The sequence below is a fragment of the Camellia sinensis genome, chromosome 10 (assembly GCF_055761805.1).
Source record: "Camellia sinensis isolate YWXY chromosome 10, ASM5576180v1, whole genome shotgun sequence".
In the NCBI taxonomy this organism is placed as follows: Eukaryota; Viridiplantae; Streptophyta; class Magnoliopsida; order Ericales; family Theaceae; genus Camellia; species Camellia sinensis.
This window is the reverse complement of record NC_138970.1, coordinates 122885199-122906019: the sequence shown is the minus strand read 5'-3', so window position 1 is coordinate 122906019 and position 20821 is coordinate 122885199. Positions and strand designations below refer to the sequence as shown.

General features: G+C 37.6%; 1 protein-coding gene across 11 annotated transcripts in view; it reads left to right on the top strand.

The window, feature by feature from the left end:
- Positions 1-20821, top strand: part of HRS1 (Histidyl-tRNA synthetase 1) — an 85927-nt gene that overhangs the window by 21843 nt on the left and 43263 nt on the right. For 8 of the 11 annotated variants that reach the window (XM_028225693.2, XM_082892203.1, XM_082892199.1 and 5 more), the window contains 2 exons: positions 9424-9516; positions 17352-17426. In XM_028225693.2, coding sequence (XP_028081494.2) covers positions 9424-9516; positions 17352-17426 — 168 coding nt within the window. The remainder of the gene's footprint in view (positions 1-9423; positions 9517-17351; positions 17427-20821) is intronic. The other 3 variants (XM_028225695.2, XM_082892202.1, XM_082892207.1) reach the window with 1 other exon arrangement.

Sequence of the window (20821 nt, the reverse complement as noted above, 5' to 3'; positions counted from 1 at the left end):
GCATGAACTGACTTACAATGCTGACTGCAAAGGCAATATCAGGCCGCGTATGAGACAAGTAAATCAATTTCCCTACAAGTCGTTGATATTGTTCCCTCTCTTTGACTTCTTCAGCCTTAGCAGCTTGTAACTTCAAGTTAGGCTCGATCGGAGTCTCCACCATCTTACAACCAAGCATACCTGTTTCTCCAAGGAGATCAAGAACATATTTTCTCTGATTAACGAATATACCTTCCTTGGATCTTGCAAATTCCATTCCGAGGAAATACTTGAGGGCTCCCAGATCCTTAATGTGAAATTCTTTTGCGAGTTTCTCTTTGAGGGCTGCTAACTCTGCTTCATCATTACCAGTTAAAATGATGTCATCAACATAAACAATCAAAATTGCAATTTTACTGTCTTTTGAATGTTTATAAAATATTGTGTGATCTGCTTGACTCTGCGAGAAGCCACAACTGATAACTGCCTTCCCAAAGCGTTCAAACCACGCTCTTGGTGATTGTTTGAGTCCGTATAATGACTTGTTCAATCTGCATACTCTGTCGCTTCCAAGTCTTTGCTCAAATCCCGGCGGTAGGCTCATGAACACCTCCTCTTCAAGATTACCATTGAGAAATGCATTTTTAATGTCAAGTTGATGAAGAGGCCAATCTGAATTTACTGCAAGAGATAACAGTACTCTGATGGAATTTATTTTAGCAACAGGAGCAAACGTCTCTTGATAGTCGATCCCATAAGTTTGAGTGAAGCCTTTAGCCACCAGTCTCGCCTTGTATCTCTCAACGCTTCCATCTGCGTTACATTTTATCGTAAACACCCATTTACATCCAACTGTTTTCTTGTCTTTGGGTAGATCAACTATCTCCCAAGTACCACTTCTCCTTAAAGCATTCATCTCCTCCATGACTGCTAATTTCCAATTCGGATCATCCAATGCTTCCTGTATATTCCTTGGAACAAACAAGTGTGAAATCCTAGATGTGAAAGCTCTATGGTTTTTAGACAGTCTTTGATAGGAGAGGTAATTTGCAATAGGATGTTTAATGCAATTTCGGACACCTTTCCTAATTGCTATAGGAACATCAAGGTCGGAAATAGAAGGAATAGGATTACCTAAAATTTCGATGCCAGAACTCGGGTGGACATTCGGGTCATTAGGATGGACATTCGGGTCATTATTCCTCAGATGAAATCGCTTCCTAGTATAAACCTGAAGCTCAGGATTTAGATCATTTTGTAGTACTTCTCCCCCTAAACAAGAATCTTCTTGACTAGGCACCATAGAACTTGGTTCTTCTAAGTGATCATTATCAGACAGATGTGGTTTTTGTGTAGGATAAATGACATTGGGGAGCGGGATAGAAATATCCCAAAAACGGTCTTCCACTCCACTTGTCTCCCCCTGAAGAGAAGTTTTGGGGAAATAGGATTTTGTTTCCACAAATGACACATCCATACTCACATGAAATTTCTTGGTTTGAGGATCGAAACACTTATACCCCTTTTTGTTTGAGGAATAACCCAAAAAAACACATTTTATAGCACGGGGGTCAAGTTTTGAACGAAATTGACTGGGAACATGAACATAGGCAGTACATCCAAAAACTTTGGCGGGTAAATCAGAAAACAACCTCGTGTCAGGAAAAAAAGTTTTGAGACAATCAAAAGGTGTTTTGTATGTTAACACCTTTGTAGGCATCCTGTTTATCAAATAAGAGGCTGTTAAAATTGCTTCACCCCATAAATATTTAGGAACATGCATGTAAAACATTATAGCACGTGCTACTTCAAGTAGATGTTTATTTTTTCGTTCTGCAATGCCATTTTGTTGAGGGGTATCCTGACATGTAGATTGATGAAAAATCTCCTTTTTTTCCAAAAACTCACCCAACTGCTCATTGAAATATTCTGTTCCATTATCAGAATGTAAAATACCAATTTTGGTTTGAAATTGGTTTTCAATCATATTGTAAAAATTTGTGAATAAATTTTTCACGTCAGATTTTTTATTCATCAAATAAATCCAACATAAGCGGGTATGGTCATCAATAAATGTAACAAACCATCTTTTACCAGAAAGAGTAGTGATTTTAGAAGGGCCCCAAACATCACTATGAATCAAATAAAAAGGTTTTGAAGCCTGGTAAGGTTTTGGCAAATAAGTAGAGCGATGAAATTTTGCAAAAATGCAACTTTCACAATGAAAAGAAGAACAATCAATCCCTTTAAATAATTCTGGAAATAAATGTTTCAGATAAAGAAAACTAGGATGTCCTAGCCTATAGTGCCATAGCATTATTTTTTCTCGAACAGAGATTGAACTAGTACTATTAAAGCTCTGAGCTTTTTTATTACTAACAGGTACTTCATCAAAGTAGTAAAGACCTTCAAGCATCCTAGCACGCCCAATCATCATCTCCGAGTTCTGGTCCTGAAATTCACAATGGGATTCAAAAAATGTAACACGACAATTAGAATCCTTAGATAGTTTACTGACAGACAAAAGGTTACAGGCTAAGTTGGGGACGTGAAGAACAGCATTGAGATTAATTTTCTCAGTTAGTTTAATAAATCCTTTTCTTGCAATAGGTGAAAAACTACCATCGGCTATTCTGATTTTGTCATGACCGGAACAAGGGAAATAGGTACTAAATAAATGGGAAAAACTAGTCATGTGATCGGAGGCACCGGAATCTATGATCCACGGAGAGAAGTTTAGGCAAGAGAAGGCTTTAGGATTTCTACCTGTTTGTGCCAACAAAACACTAGGAGTACCGGATGAGTAGTTGGATTTTATCAGCTTTAAGAGTTGATCAATCTGCTCTTTGTTGAAGGGACCTGAATCGGCTTCATTAGCGGTAGGAAAGCCACGATTCTTCTCTCCTTGTTTGCTGCTTTTCCAGTTGACAGGTTTGCCATGGATCTTCCAACACGTTTCGCGTGTATGGCGAGGCTTGTTGCAAAAATCACACCAGACCCGTGGCTTATCATCAAACCTGCGCTGGTAATTTGCAGCCTTGTTGGCCGCAGCATCGCTAATTAAAGCAGAAATTTCAATTGATTCACCAGTACCTTTTTTCTTAAGCATGACGCTCCTTCGGCTCTCTTACCTTCTGACTTCGGCAAATACTTCGCCAATGGATGGGAGAGGAGGTCTGCCAATAATTCTTCCTCGCACTTCATCGAACTCAATGTTGAGGCCGGCAAGAAACTTGTAAATACGGCTGTCTTCCACAGTTTTCTTGTGGTGGTTGCAGTCGTCAACCGATTTCCATTCGTATGTGTTGAAGATGTCAAGATCCTGCCACAACCTTTTCAACGAATTGAAATATTTGGTGACGGAATCATCTCCTTGACGAATCTCTCCCAACTTCAAAGTTAATTCGAAAACTTGAGATTGATTTCCTAGGTCAGAATACATCTGACTAACATTATCCCACAACTCTTGTGCAGTAGAATAGCACATGTAATTAGAGCTTATATCTTCCTCCATGGAATTGACCAACCATGTCATAACCATGGAGTTTTCAGCGTCCCAACTGTCGAAGAGCGGATCATTAATAGCACGAGCCTTTTTGTCACCAGTGATGTAACCGATCTTTCCTTGCCCACGGATATACATCCGGACAGATTGTGACCAGCGGAGAAAATTATCACCATTTAGGCGGATGGTGGTGATTTGGACAGAGTGAGAGTTGGACGTTTTCACCGGAATGGCAGCGGCAGGGGTTGAAGTGGTTTCGGACGTGACTTCCGACATGGCTATGACGGTTTTAGGGCTGCTGTGTTTTTTGTTGCTCTGATACCAACTTAGAAAATATGAGGAAGAAGAACTCCGAAAAATATGAGGAAGAAGGAATATATTTCTGTTATATTCAAAACTTCTTATTTTACAAGACCAAATGACACTCCTTATATAGGAGATATTACAAACATCATTATAACCCATTATATGCCACTTACATATTATATATTACCACTATCTACCACTAACATATGCTATACATGCCACTATCTACCACCAACACCACTATCACATATTCTATACATGCCACTATCTACCACCAACACCACTATCATATTATATACATGCCACTATCTTATTATTAACACAAATTTCCAGCAAAAAAGATATAAATTGTAAGTGTTAATTAAAAAGTATTTTTTTTTTTAAAAAAAATATAGAATTGGAGTTAATTTTTGTTAATATTGATTGTTTGTGGATGGAATATTAATCTATATAGCAAATAAAAATATATGAAAACATATTTTAGTGCCATGTCACTGTCGTGTCCGTATCCCCATTTTTTTGAAATCGTTGTGTCCTATGTCGGCATCCGTGTCCGTGTTAGCATCCGCATCTGTGTTCGTGCTTCTTAGATTCTCAGCCTAGTTGAGTAGTGTTGTAGGCCACGCTTTGTGATGCCCAATACTATGGCTTGTCCACTAAGGCCATAGCTCTCAACTAAGGCGTCATTCGAGTTAGTAGACCACACTACTATATTTAGTAGTTGATATACACCTGATTAAGCTAGGTTCAAAACCCCAAAAAATTAATGTTAAAGATGTCATGGCATAGTGATAGCTTGCCACTTAGAGATACTAGTCCATGGAGAAGTTGTGGCATCAAGATAGCTCACCACTTGGAGAACAGATCAACCTCTCCTATCCTAGAAAATGACGAGGAATGTTTTTTGTTAGATGAAGATATTGTGGTGTTGGTGTTGGTGTTGCTATTGCTCGCCACTTGGAGATTGGTTGACCCTACCTACCTAGGATAGTGGGAATGTTTTTTGCTATATGGAGATAGGGTGGTGCCGCTATAGCTTGCCACTCAAAGCTTCATATACCAAGTTGTAACCAATTTGCGGGGATATCATGGGGTTGTGCTGGCTCGCCACTTACATATCCATAGATCAATGTTGGTTATGATGTGGTGCCATGGTGGATTGTTGCTTGAGGTTAATGTTAGTGGTGCCGTGTTACAGTGACTTGCCACTTAATTTCGTTGGTGTCTTTGTGCCTTTGTAGCTAATTAATTGGTCATGTTATGAGTTCATAATAACGTCTTTGTAGCGTACAAATGACCATACTTGCACCTTGAAAAATTTGCCATTAGAGATAGAGCGAATGTTACGCGACCTTAGCATTCCTCACATAAAATAAGTGATTAGTACAAGGGTGGGACCTGGTTGAAAATAGCAAGTTGTGTTGCAAGGCATAGAATATCATCCTGCTACTGTGGCTTCCACTGTGTATCTTGAGGGAGTGAGAGAAAAGAAAGCCAACATAATATATATGAGCCATCCGCATGAGCCTTGTACAGTTGGTATACATGAGCCTCATACCGGTCGAACAACAATGGAAAGAAATTGAATCTCTTCACCAAATTAGGGATAATGTGAGCTAGTAGTATCCTTTTCCAACACAACCAATAGGTCATCAACACATGAAGTGGCTTGGCCAAAAGACGCAAGTAGCATAGGCTTGTGGTGAGAGTTTTACACACAATAAAGTCTTAACACAGGTTCAGAAATTTAGGGGTTGAGCCACCACCAAGAAAGGTGAGTCGAGATGAGCTCAAGCTAATGGATATAGAACAGAGACTCAGTATGTGCAGAGAGAAATTGTAGATGGTGAGTGGAGGACCCGAAATGGAAAATCTAAACGAGCCCATATATATATACAATCGATGGGTCATGTATTGGCAATTGACTCTCCCTGAATGGTGCACGATTGCTCTTTTGAGACGGAGACTTTGCTTTCCTTGCATCTTAGGTGATGGGGTTGCTTGTTTTACTACTTGTTTTACAATTGGCTGCTATCGGCCTTTGCGGTTGCAATTGACCTCGTGATTGGACTTTGCATCTTCAAACCTTTCTTTAGTTGGCATCTAGTGATTGGGCACCATGTGCGATTGGCAATTGTTGCTTGATGATTCATGTTTTGATTTGATTATTTGAACTAATTTGATTGGTTAACCTGAATAGGTCTTCAATGGAGGACCTCTAATACTAGATGCATTTATCACACCACTTTTAGATGAGGATCATCTTTTCAAGGAGGCCATCCAAGCAAGAACTCGGTTCTTTTCTTAGGAGAAGCAGGGCCCAAAGCAATCAAGGGGAACCTAGCAAGGTTAGGCCCCACTTTGGCACCAATTATTATCACAAAAATATGGCTTGGTAGGTTGAGGCTACTAAAAATCTCACATAGCTCGTAGCACACTGATCTAAATGAGGCGGTTGGCTAAGTGGGCAAGTTCCAAAAACTGATGTTGCAATGTTCACCCCTCTTTTCTTTTGAAAACTCATGATTGTGCATCAAACATGCAAGTGTAGGAAGCTAATCATACAAAGTCAAACGCAATGATGCTACCTAGCAATTGCACTCGACTCATCTCAAATTAGATCGTGAAAACAAATTGGGATGTAATTAGATCATATAAGGTTGATTGAGTTGGCAGATTGAAAAAGATCACGAAGGCAAACCACGCAGGCGATGTGCTGCGATTGGTTGGAGCTTAGTTGAGTGTGAAAACCAACTATTGGGCCTTTGATATCAAATGATGAAGTTTGCAGGTACATAGCTAATTTGGGATTATAGGTTATTTTTTTTGAATCTTGATTGGTGTCACAGGTCAATTTTTGAACTCAAATTTCGCCTATGATGGCACTAAGTTTTAGCACACTTAGTCAGCCAATTAACCAACACTCCCACACAATATGAGGTTTAAGACAAGTAAGATAGAATGCACAACACAACCACGTTCACAGGTAAACGACCAACCTTTTTATTACACCAACAATAATACAAAGGATAACCTATGGCACTCTACTTGATGATTTTCAATTAAGCATGGCATGCCTATAAATAGGCTACAATAAGATCTCGAAATTCAAAGAGGCAACAACAATAAAGGAGAACATTTCACATGACATGGCAGTTGACACCCCCAACTGCCAAAGGGTTAAGACAAATCTGGAACAGGCCAGCAGTTGTAATTGTCATTAACTGACCCTTCAATTCAGCCTTGCTTGTCCCTTGCCAGCATGCCTTGGTCAGTTGTAACTGCCCATAACTGCCCTTATAATTCTGCTGCCTTGTCTGATGTGCCTTAGACAAATTCGAACTGCCTATGTGACCAGCCAAACAGAGCCCTGAGTGCCATCTGTTGGTCTTGGTCAAGCCCATGTCAAGCTATCTGATTGTGTCAAACCCCCAAGTGTGCTGCAGCCCACATTTAGGTCATATTAATGCCTTGCATTTGTCATGTTGCTCACACTTGGCCAAGGGTTTAGTGCTGCCGCCGAACGACACAACTCTTTGTCCCAGCTCGTCACATTGGCATGCCTCCCTCATGCCTTGGCCCAAGTCTGACATAGGTGCAAGGTGCCACCAAATGCCAGCCAACTAGCCCTCAAAACTCAAGGTGCTAACAAATTGGCCCCTTCATTGTCATTTTGTTTTGCCCTTGTCAAAGGCTGTGGGACTCGATAGGATGACTCTAGCCATTCTCGAGTAATTAGAGAGGATGTGCAGAGTTTTCTTTTCTTATTTTCATGATCATGGGAGGTTTGAGAAGAGCTTGCATGCGTCTTTCATGGCTTTGATTCCAAAGCAAAGGACATTAAATACTTTAGATCAGTTAGCTTAATTTGGCTAAGGTGTTAGTTGGGTGCTTTAAGGAGGTGATACCTTACCTTATTTCGGAGTTCAAAATGCTTTTTTTAGTGGTCATAAAGTCTTTAGATGTGCTTTGACCATTGAAGTGGTGGATTCTCGACTTTGAAGTGGGGTTCCTGGTTTGATTTTAAGCTTGACATTGAGACTTGACCATGTTGTGATAGATTCACAATAGAAAGAAGAAATAAAGCGGAAGAGAGAGAAGCGAACACTTGGCATGCTAATGATAGAGACCTGTTCAGAATTAGGGTTCTTCTCCTAGACACTCATATTTATAATATTAGGGTTGGTTTGAGAATATGCTATCTTAGTAATTTTTTTGCTTTTTGGCTAAAGTATGAGGTAAAAAAAAGAGTATGTTTAGGATAATTTTTTGGCTTTTTACGAAAAAACATACAAAAAGTAGAGAAAAAAGGGAATCTTTGACTTTTTTGTATAGTTCTTTGTCTCTTTAACTTTTTGACTTTTTGGCTTTTTGGCTATTATTGTAACTTCCCAAACTTGCCCTTAGTAAGATCTAAAGTACATAAATACCCCTTGGACTAAAATAAAACGTAACATATACCACTCCCCCCTTAAATTGGTGCAAAAATATCTTATGTCCAAGTTGCAAACAATGGGATAAAAAACCTTACTACTAGGACTTTCAGTGAATATATAAGCCAACTAGGCTTTTGACTTCACAAAAGGCATATAAATTAAACCTATAATTAACTTCTTGCATATGAAGTGTGTCAAATTCAATATGCTTGGTTCTATCATGTTGAATTGGATTATAAGCAATACTGATGATAACTTTGTTGTCGCCTAAGAAGCTCAAACACTTTTATAGAGGAGACATGTCTTGTTGGACATGACACTATGGACACCTAAAAGCGTGTCCGACAGTTCTTCATCGTGTCTTTATTAAAAATTTAAATTCATAATATCAGACACTTTAAGGACACTTCTTGAATTCTTTGAACATGGCCTGTGTGATGAGATTCATAGTAACAATATTTTGCATTCTTTGGAATGTAATGTAGTGTAAAGATATTTTGAAACATTTATAAGATGAATATATGTATTACAATGTTCTACAATTGTTTTGCATTCTTTATAATGCAATTGTTACGTGAATTAGTTATGAAATATGTGGCTTCTTCTTTCTCTTTTTCCTCGGGTATGGGCTTCCCCTTGAGGTGCCCCACAAGTCGCTCTTCGACCTTTGGCATGCACCAGGTCATCCTTTTAAGCTATCTTTTGGTGAGGGCCTATAGGTTTTTGTATGCACCTCATGCATGGAGATTTTTGCCCCTTATGGTGGTTTTTTTGAGTTTATATCTTTTATTACTTAAAAAAATTAAATTGTGACTCTAGATGGAGAGAGATGGGCAAAGGGAATTCCTGTAAATGTCAATCCCAAGAAAAAAAAAAAAACATAATTCATGCAAATGGCCCAAGATGTCAATTCTGTGGGTTTTTTTTGAATTGATTGATTCAAGTGAATCTTTATAATATCCAAAAACTCTACTTGAGATGTGCTAAAAACAAAATCATTATTTCCTCAGCATCTTATTGTAGAACTAATAAGCAATATCTAGCTTCCTTCTCTCTTCCCATCATTGTTCAGAATGACTGACTTTCACTGATTAAATCTTGTTCTTTGCATGATTTTGTTCATACTTCTGAGTTTGATGATCATTGGGAAATGTTCTTATATTTGTCAACCTCAACTTTTTGCTCTTTGTGCTCTAGGCTGAAGCTGAGCTTATATCTTCTATTGTCACCTTTTTCAAGCGAATTGGGATCACAGCATCAGATGTTGGGTTTAAGATTTCAAGCCGGAAGGTACAAACTATCCCTTTTTCTTTTTGTATCAATTTAATATTCTAGTAACCAAAGGATCGCCGTCACCTTTTCTGCAATTCCCCTGTCACTTTCATATAATAGAAAAGACAGTTATGAATGAGTATATTTGAGAATGGGTAGGAGTAGTACTGATAGAAGATAAATTGAGAGAGAATAGATTAAAATGGTTTGGTCATATACAATGAGACCAATAGAGGCAGTAATGAAGAGTTACGATAGAGTGACAGTAGATGGTAGTGTTGGGGAAAATGGTAGATCTAAATTGACGTGGACTAGTGTAGTAAATAGAGATATGAATCTCCTTAATTTGACTAACGAAATGGCCTTGGATAGAGTCGAGTGGACAGGAAGGATTTATGTAGCTGACCCCATTTGATAGGACTTAAGGCTTGGTTTGGTTTGCTCAAATACCCTAAAATCTAGCAAGGGTATCTCCAAATAAATGGACAGAACTAAACTAATAAGCACCCTCATGATTTCCAGAGATATCACATAGAACAAATGACTAAATGAAACTCAATTCAACCACTGCCAACTAACAATCAAGTAGTTAGTTACATGTAATAAAGTTTGCAATCATGCCTATGTGATACCATATGGCAGCAGCAGCAGCAGGAGGGAAAGAAAGTACAGATGAAGAACGAAGTTGGAGACAAGAGAGAGATGCAGAGAATAGCATAGGAAGACATAGAAAGGAAGAAGTTGCAGGGAAGAAGTTCCTGTGGATGCAAACAGAGTTGAGAAGGAGATACCAGCACAGAGGAGAAAACAGCAACATAGAAGAAGAAATATATATAGAAAATTAGAAGAAACATAGAAATAAATGCAGAAAAGAAGAAGAAACAGAGGAGGAGATGCTGAGAAGAACCTGTAGAGATGCAACACAGAGGTAGAACTGCAAATCAGCGGCAACAGAAATGCAGAGCTGGAGAGTAGAGAAAGGGAGACAACCCTATTCCCCGTAGCAGTGCCACCACTCTAGAGCCATATGGGTGGTCTCTTAAGTGATCATGTGACTAGCATGTGAATATGGGGACAACCCCACATCATAAGTTAAAACATAAAATAAAATTATAAATTTACCCCAAACCAAATGAAATAAATAGCTAGATAAAAGCAACTAAATCCTGAATTCCATCACAGTGGCACCTATTTTTCTTCGATAAAGTACAACTATAGAGTTGATTATTGGCAGTTATGGGTCATAAATTTATAATACAATGAGAGTTTTTATTTTAATGGAACCAATAAGGTCTTATTTTATGAATATGCTATGTTAAGTTCGTTGTTTAATGGATTGATTGGGCCCAGTGTTACCATAAAACACTTACACCCTAGCGATTTATGTATTGCAATGCACGTTCTGAAATATAGTACACTTATGTTCTAAAATAGTGAATTTAGCGATTCAAAGCGATCCCATAAATTATTTTTATTTTTATGTTTTTCATAAAAATTTAAATATAATGAATTAAAATTGAGATGGAGTGAAGTTTTTGATTGACAAAAAGTAAAACAGTGGGTGATAATACTCATAGAACTGTGTTGTTGAATAATTAATTTGAAGAAAATAAACTATTAATATATTGGATTTCAAATTAAGAAGTCTACCCCTATCATGCCACATTCCCATTCCTATTCCTCGTACCAGAACGATCCGCATTCTAGGTAACATATATTGGGCTGATCACATTTCAATATTTAGGGTTGAAAAGAATGGTTTGAGATATGATTTCAGGTGTAAAAGTGCAATAAAATTAAAAGAAAGAAAAGAGAATGAGGAGATGAAAGCACTGGTGGTATCATATCTAAATCCCATCGATATCACACCTAAGGTTAGTGTTGCATCATACCATTTTAAATGAGCTTCAAACGCTTAATTTTTTTTGAACTGATCTCCATTGAATAGAAAGAATCATTTAGGTCTTTATTGACTTTAAATAAATCTTTACTCTTGTAGGACTTTGATTCCATCTTTGGAGGCGTATTGTGTTTGTCTAGGCACATGTCCATTGAAATATAAATTTACTGTGTAAGAAACTATACCTAAGACTAAAAGGTGATGTTGTTAGATGACCAATTGTCCCAAAAGCTTTAGTCACTAGCAAAGGGGCCCAACAATCTATATCAAGCTATTAAATACCTTCCGTCACTTGTAACCTTGTATTGCATGTGGAGATGTCAACATCCATACATAGAAAGAAGAAAGAATGCAAACAATAGAAGAAAGAATGCAAATGGGGATCAAATTCTTAGGCAAGGCAATCTGTTATTAGGAGTATTACTTGTAGCCTAATGGTTGGGATTTTCAGGTTCTTGTTAAGGGAACTTCTAGAGCTCAATAGAAATGCATTTCTCAAGGATATTCCCATTTTCTTTCGCTTGTTAATTTGGGTGATGGGGCAAATGTTCAATTTTGGGAAGATGTGGAAAGGGGAGGGGGAGGGGTAGTTTGATATTTTATTCCCTCATTATTGTTTATCAAAAAATCATGTTTCTATTTCGTTAATGGCTTCTTTTGTAGCTCTAATCTCGTGGAACTTCAATTTCTATAGGAATCTTAATGATCGTGAGTCTCACTAAGTAGCATCTTTGTTATCCATTCTTGATGATGTTTCTTTGAGAGCGAGGGATAGGAGGAGTTGGACGGTTCATTCTTTATGAGTGTTTTCTTGCAAGTTCCTTCCTTGATAATCTTATTTATAATCCAAATGTACGAATATTTGATAATTGCCAAATGTTTGAAATAGGGTAAATCACACCACTTGTTTCTATAGTTTAGATGAAATTTCACTTTAGTCTTTGTAGTTTTCATTTTATGAATTTTTACCTACACTTCCATTTTGGTTTAGTTAGTGTGTAAAATATGTGAAACTCGGGTTAGGCTAGAGAGAGAGAATGAGAGAATGCAGTTTTTGGTTTCTTAGTTAAACCCTCCAGCAACACCATATATTTATAGAGATAAAAGTGACAATACAATATGACCATAGTACCCTTAATATAAATAATCTAACACTCCTCCCTCAAACTGGAGCATAGAGGTTGAACATGCCCAGCTTGATAGAAAAGTGGTGAAAGGAAGTCTGAGCCAAGGGTTTTGTGAGGATATCTCCTAGCTGATCATCAGAACGAACATACAGAGTCACAAGCTGCTTTCGCAATAATAAATCCCAAATAAAATGGCAATCAACCTCAATATGTTTTGTGTGCTCATGAAACACTGGATTATTGGCAATGAAAATAGCTATCTAATTATCACAACATGTGCATAGGAGTAGGAACTAGAGTACTAGAATCCTGAGTGCATCATGAGAATCAACCGAGGAAGTAGACGGGCCAAGAGTGCTAGATGCCGACTGACAGGGTGGAGAATCCATAACCTGATGCATATGATCACGCTTACCATACTCCTGCCAGCACCAGGGTTCAATATGACCAGAAGAACCACAATGAGTACACTTGCGATTACCACGAGAAGTGGACCTACCACCATGAGAAACGCCGCCACGAGAGCCACCCCTATGTGGACCATGAAAAGAACCACCACGGGAATGAGAGTCGCGAGAACCAGTGTGTGAGCCATGATGACTAGATATGCCATGAAAAGCATATGATCACGGTCACTATTGTTATAAATCAAAGCAAAAGACGGGGTAGATGGAGAGGAGGAACCAAATATGCTATGACTCTGTCCCAAGATGAACGCAATAGATGAGAATAGGCATTAGCGGCGGAAGGTAAAGTCTCACTAGCCAAAATTTGATCCTTGTAACCCCACAAATTGGAATCTAAGCTTGAGACTAAGGATGCCATCATAAACTCTTCCCAATATTTCTTCTGTTGAGCCAAATCAGTAGTAAAGGGTCGATGTTGCAATAACTGATCCCACAAATTCTTAAGGCCACTGTAATAGTCAGAGAGGGACCGGTCAGACTGGCCAGTAGCAAAGATCTGCTTATATAATTCATAGACTCAAGAAACATTATTCTGATTGGAAAACGAGTCGGCAAGAGAATCCCAAATCTCCTAAGAGGTTTCACAAAATTTGACAGTAGTAGCAACATGGGGCTCCAAACCATGCTAAAGCCACCCCAAAACCCCGGAATCATCACTTGACCAATCATCGTAGGGCATCATTTGATTTGGAAGGGATCTCAGTAGGAAAGCGCATTTTTTTCTTGCCATGCAAGAAAACCTTGACAAAATGAGCCCAAGCCATTTAATTTCTTGGTAATAATAGATTTAGGAATCTTATCATCCCTAACCACTGGGGTTTTGCCTTAGCTATAAGAATCAACAACGGCGATATGAAGATAAGGCAACACAGATAAGCTCACAAGAACAATGTATCACATATGAGAATCAACAAGATTTAGCAATCCTAAACCAGAGCAACAATGTATCTCAAAGAAAAAAATAAAAGTAAATAATAGAGAATATAGCAGCAGTGAGGGAGCCAAATACCAGGAACAAGAAGAACAGACAAAAAACTTCAACCCAACACCAACAAATCCACAAACAAATCTCAAAAACACTTTGCTATTGTCTAGTCAGCACCCATAAGACTAATTTCAACGAACAAAATCCTCAAAGAATCATCTAAAACCCAGATTGAAAAAAATGAGACCACAATTCGAAAAACATTCAAAATTCGAAAACTCAAATTAATGATGGTCAAAAAATTCCACAAAAATTACCATAAATCTTAGGAGGAGAAACCAAGCTTGGGGAGACCAACTTGTTTGTACGGATAATGACGTCAGCACGTCGTAGTCACCTCATGTCGATCTCTAGAGCTTGTTGAACACTTGCTAGGGCAGAATCGGACGCTTTGATACCAAGTTAGTGTAAAATATGTGAAACTATGGTTGGGCTAGAGAAAAAGAGAAGAGAGAATGAGAGAAGAAGAGAATACAATTTTGAGTTTCTTAATTAAACCCTCCACCAAAACCATATATTTATAGAGATAAAAAGTGACAATACAATATGACCATAGTACCCTTAACTTAACATAAACCAAAAATAAAATAACATATAACTAATCTAACAGGTTTAATGTAGTTACCTTGTTAAAATTTGTCACAAAATGTTAACGGAAACTGTCCACGCGTATAAGAGGGAAAATTTCCACGTGGACGTTTATGTTAACATTTTTACGGAATTTGACAGAAGGGTTACATTGAAATATAAATGGTAGTGTAGGATTTATATTTATGAAATTGAAAATTATGGGGATCAAAGTGAAATCATTGGTGTATTATGTTTAGATGATTTTTTCTCGTGACTATGGAATATGGACTAGGTAGCTCCTAGTGTTCAGATGATTTAGATTGATTTTAGGGGCTTGCGTTCTAGTACAAAGGCTGGGGCTTTATGGAACGCTTCAATTTGTGTAGTTCTTTAGGTGCTATGGTCGAAAAGAAATGCAAGGATATTTGAAGATAAGTTTTGATTAATTGGGAGAGTTATGAATAGGGTTTGTTACTAAATTTCATTTTGGGTTTGAGTGTCTCCCTAAGAAGCACAAATACTCCAAGATGGGTGATGTGCCCGTGTCCGACATGACGTGTTCACATGTCTATACCATGTGGCGTGTCAATTTTTTTTATTATTGTTTTTTTGCAAGACACGTTTGGGACATTTCATGGATGCATTTTTTGTGTGTAGACATGTCTCGAGACACTTTTGCGGGTTTTGTTTTAGAATTTTAAAAATTTGTTATGGGGTCAAAGTGAAACATAATGAAACAAAGAGGGGGACAAGTGAAAGGAAATACAATGACATAAATCGAGGCCTCTCATATCTCTCTATCCTAAATTTATAAACATTTATAGAAGAAACAAAAATATATAAAAACAAAATTTTCCTATCCTTGTAGTATCTATATCCGAATTTTTTTCAAAATCGTTGTCTCATGTCTGTGTTTGTGCTTCTTAGGTGTCTTCTCCTTTACGAATATTATTTTGTTCTTGATTTGTAGAGATTGGAGAGTAGTGTGTTATTAATAATCTCTTTTTTTAGTTTTTATTTTTATATTGGATCTTTGGTCCTCTCTTTATTGTAATATTTTTTCTTATTTAAGAATATTTTGTTTTGTTGCTGATAAAAAAAAAAGAAGGAAAAATAAAGAAAAAAAGAAGCCACCTTCAATTGTAACAGTGATAAGTAAATGTTCAATATTGTATGATTACACCAATGATTCTCCTTACCTGCTTGCGCTAGTTTTTTTTTTTTTTTTTTTATCGGTGAACGTTAGTTGTTAGTTGTTAGATTAGCACCAATGGGAGTAAGCCTCCCCACCCTTCTAAAGCACCAAGTGCTTGCCTCCTAATTCAACTCCCCTTAGGGTGAGTTGAACCCATGACCTCCCCCTTGGGATTAAACCCTTAAGAGAGTCATGATGGCTAACTAAGCTAAGCCTAGTTGGTTACCTACTTGCGCTAGTTATGGATGAATTGACTAGACACATTTAGGATGATGTGCATTGGTTTACGATGTTGGCAGATGATATTGTCTTGATGGATGAAATTCAAAGAGCAATTAACACTAAATTATGATGAAGTGCCTTGGTATGATGTTGGCAGACGATATTGTCCTAAGGGATGAAATTAAAAGAGGAATTAACACTAGACTAGAAATTTGGATGTACTTGAGTAGAAAGAGTTTAAAATAAGTAGGATTAAATTGAGTACATAGAATTTGATTTTAGTAAACAACAAAAGTAGAAGGGAATAAAAAAGGAGAGAAGTAAATGATCAAAAACCAAGAAATACCCAAGAGTGAACAATTTTGTTATCTACATTCAATTATTAATAGTTTGGAGATTATTAGTAAGTGGAGTGATTTTGGCATGTTTATGCAATTGACAGAAAATATCTAAACTGAAAAAATAAGTTTATGGAACTACCATAAGGCCAACAATGTTGTACTGGATAGAATAATGGACAACTAAGAAACAACACATTAATAAAATGTGTGTAGTTGGATTTTGAGGTGGATGTGTTGTAATACATCAGAAGACAGAATTAGAAATGAATACATTTGAGAAATGGTATGAGTAGACCAGTTGAAGATACGTTGAAAGAGAACATACTAAAATGGTTTGGTCATATATAATAACGACTGGTAGATACAATGGTAAGGAAGAGTGATATGATCAATGTTTATGGAAATGCTAGGGGGTGGGGAGTTGTTAAATTGACATGAAATATTGAAGTGAAATAAAAAAGGACAATTACAGAAAAAACCCCCCCCAAAATTTGAGCATCGTAACAAAATAAACCCGGAGTTAAATGTTGTCAATTTCAATTGTAATCTTTTGAATTGTTTTCAATTTAAACTATCCGCTTATTTTTGTTAAGTGAAATTGATGGAAAAATGGGTATTTTAGTCATTAAACTCAATGTTGGTGTAAGCAAAAGTAAAAAGTTGTCTAAAATATCATTTTTCATTGAGTTTAGTGACTTAAAATACCATTTTTCCATCAATTTTACTTAACAAAAATAGGATGGTTTAGATTGGAAACAAATCAAAAGGTTAGTGTTTAAATTGAAAAAATTAAGAACTTGGGGTTTATTTTGTTACTAGGCTCAAATTCTGTTTTGATTCATGTAACCTACCTGAATTGATTGGGACACAAGGCTTGGTTTTGTTTCTGTTGACTACATCACATCACATTTCATAGAGTTTTATTTTGGATGCATTTGATCATGTTATCTTGTTTACTTATCAGTTTGAAATTATGATATGTACTCTCTGTATTTTAGGGAACTTAGATGGGTCATTTTTGTGTCAAATTTCTCTCATTGTTATAGGTTTTACAAGAAGTTTTGCAGTGCTATTCCATCCCAGATAATCTGTTTGGCAAGGTTTGCATCATTATAGACAAGGTCAGTCAGTTGTATGATCTGTCCAGTTCTGGAATGCTGCCACTTCTCTTCCAGTTACTCTTTTGATATAGCTGCTTATATACTTGTGAAGCTCTCGTCTAGTAGTTTTATACAAACTGTATAAAGGAATCCATATGCTACTATAATTTTAATTTATAATATTGTGAACCTTTTTAAGGTTAACTTGTTTCAAAGCATATGTGTCATCTTACGAGTGATACTAGGCTGGGTATGAGACATTTTCCTGAAAAGCTGCTTCCTGACCACATGGATTAATTTAAAGGATAGCACTAGAAAATCTAACAAACAGTTGTCTACTCTTAGGTTCATGGTCGGTGTTAAGAGCTTGTTGACATCAGTATTATAATAACAACTGCTAAATTAATCTGATAGTGATGAACATATCTAGATCTATCATCCTTTTAGATGTTGCTTGGCTTGGGGGGAAGGTTGTTTATCTATTACCTCTCCTAGACGCCGTTGTATGCATGCCAACTAAGAGCACTCATGTCCTGCATTAACCCATCAACTGCATGCACCTAGATTTTTCTTGTTCCATCGAGAGTTATTCATAGATATTTCCTGCTCTAACGAGAGTCTCCCTACAAGCCCATCAACATCATTTCAACCAAGAGAGTCTGCCCATAGATTGTTAGCCATTGGCTTTGATACCACTTGTTGGAAAATTTAGAGAGCCTGTGAACGTGCAACAACACTGGCCCAATTCGTCATAGAGAAAACACCAAGGTCCAACATATATTGTTTTTTTTTTTTTAGTAGTTAAGCTATAAAATAAAACAGTAAAATATATAAGATTACAAGTGGAATACCCCAGGCCCTACTAAAAAGCTAACAAGAAACAAAAAAGGACGCGAACACTAAATTGGAAAGAAACTATAAAGGAAAACAAACAAAGCCCCTAACTAGGAGAGCAAACTACAAAACGTAGAGACAAAATATCTGCAACATCAGCAGCAGCAAGATAAGGACAGCAGCAGCAGGAGCTGGAGAAATCAAAGAGCAACAGCAGCAGCAGCAGCATCCAACAACCTGCTCGAAACGTTAAGAAACAACATCAACCTGCTCTAAAGCTCAAGAGCAATCGCAGAAGTAGCCAACAAGCTGCCCTCAGCAACAAAGACGAACAAAAACAAATTAAAAACAGCTATCCTCCCTCATCTTGTTCAAAAACCACACATAGAAGAACTATGGGGCCTTGCCTAAACAAAGAGAAACAACATGCACAGCCCACATGGGTAAGCAAGGTAAGACGAAAAAAGGATATGACCAGCAGCATTTACATACAAAGAGTAGCAAAACATGATCATTAAATAAACTAAAAGAAGAGGACTCTATAAAACAGCTCTTCAGAATCCAATCCTGCTAAGTATGACCAGCAGTATTCAAAGGGGTCTAGGCAGGCACCAACATCCATCTTCTTTAGCAAAATTAGAGATACACAAAATCCTGTACACATCCAGCTGGCCCAAACTTCCACAGAGCTAGAGTAACCTGCATGCACAATGGTGGAACAAGCTCAAACCTCTAAGGGAACAGAAGTATGGTATAGAACACACACAACACAATACATATCTGGCTCACCATACTCAACCCACACACTGGAATATGCACTCAAGAAAATAATTTAGGGCTAAATTCACTCATCCCTCAACAAAGGAACTCCCTCACTCAAATGTACCCACTAGACAAATCTGCAAAGCAAACAATTAGAGATAATGATTTTGTACTCACAACACTCAACCCACATATGAGGAGCTCACCCACTCAACCCTCAAGAAGATAAGCACCAATGGACCTAACATATATAAGCTTACATCACTCAACCCTCAACATCCCTAACAAAGTACCAGCTGGACAACCTGCACAGTAAATCATTAGGGGAAATAAGGGCCACAGCTCCCACCAAAGGACACCCACTGCCCAAGGAGATCTGCAAGAGAATGCTGAACTAAAACAAACCAAATCATCTTTAGGAACACTGTACAAACAATGCATAAACAGGAATAGACATCATTGTGCTATAGGCAACTTCTACACTGTGGAGGGGAGCTTCCACTTGCTAATAAACCACTCATTAGCTCTTTCCTCTCTAAAGTTACACACAGAGAGGATCCTAAGCCTAATAAGATTCTCAATTCTTTTCTGAACAACATTTTCAGGAGAGATTACAGATTGAAAGATTCTGAAGTTGCTCTCCTGCCAGATACAGTAGACAGAACGAGTAAAAACCATCTTTTTGATAGTGGCAGCCTATGAAGCATGGGTACTTCGAAAAATATGCCGTACCCGTACTGGATACTTACCGGCGTACCGTACCTCGTATGATACTTCTGCATACGTACCGGGTACACGAAACACGTATCCAAGTTTTTTCTTCTTAATTTTTAACGTACCCAGACGTACCTAGTATATATCCAAGCCGTACCGTACCTCAGTTGAAACAATATATTCCTTCTACTACAGAGATAAAACTCATTTCACTAGATTTCTTTTTCAGTTTTTGTTTTATACTTACCATGATTTTAAAATTAAACTATGGTTTGTTAGTTGTTTAATATATTGATGTTTAATTTTAATTTATACTTTTCCTTTTGGCATTAAATGTTAATTATAGGTTGGACCTTAACAAATTAAACCATTTAATTATTTTTTGCATTACTCTAAATTAAAAATAAATATTTTTTTACAAGCGTACCAAGCCGTACCCGTACCCTATTTTTTTGAATTTTACCAGTATCGACGTACCCGTATCGTACCAGTACCAGTACTCGTACCCGTACCTGTGCTTCATAGGTGGCAGCCATGGATTTACCAGAAATATGCCTGGTCAGCCAATCCACAAAGCTAAGCCAGGGCAGGGAAGACCAACTAACATTGCAGTTAGCTTGCATAGATCCCCAGATGCTGCAGGAAAAGGGTCACCTAAAGAACAGGTGATCATGATCTTCATCCTGGGAGTGACACAAGGCACATTGGACAGAACTCCTAATCCCATACAAAACCAACCTATTTAAAGTACTAAGTCTGCCATGAATAGCCATCCATACAGCAGTACTCACCCTAGGAACATGAAACTTGAACCAAATCAGCTTATTCCAAGACACATTGGGCATATGAAGTCTCAACAAGTCCCAAGCAGAGTGAATGGAGAATGCCCCATCAGGTGAGGGGAGCTGACTGGGCTCATCATCCCTAACAGAGGGGGTCATCTCACTAGGAATGGTGTTCTTAACTTCTATTAACTCCCAAGATTGGGAAACAGGTCAATTCCAGCAGTTGCCTCTAATGATGCTATCAATTTTCAATTGGGCTTGAAGGTCAAAGTCATACACAATCCTATCACCACATTTGAAGTGCAGAGGGCCAAGAAGGTG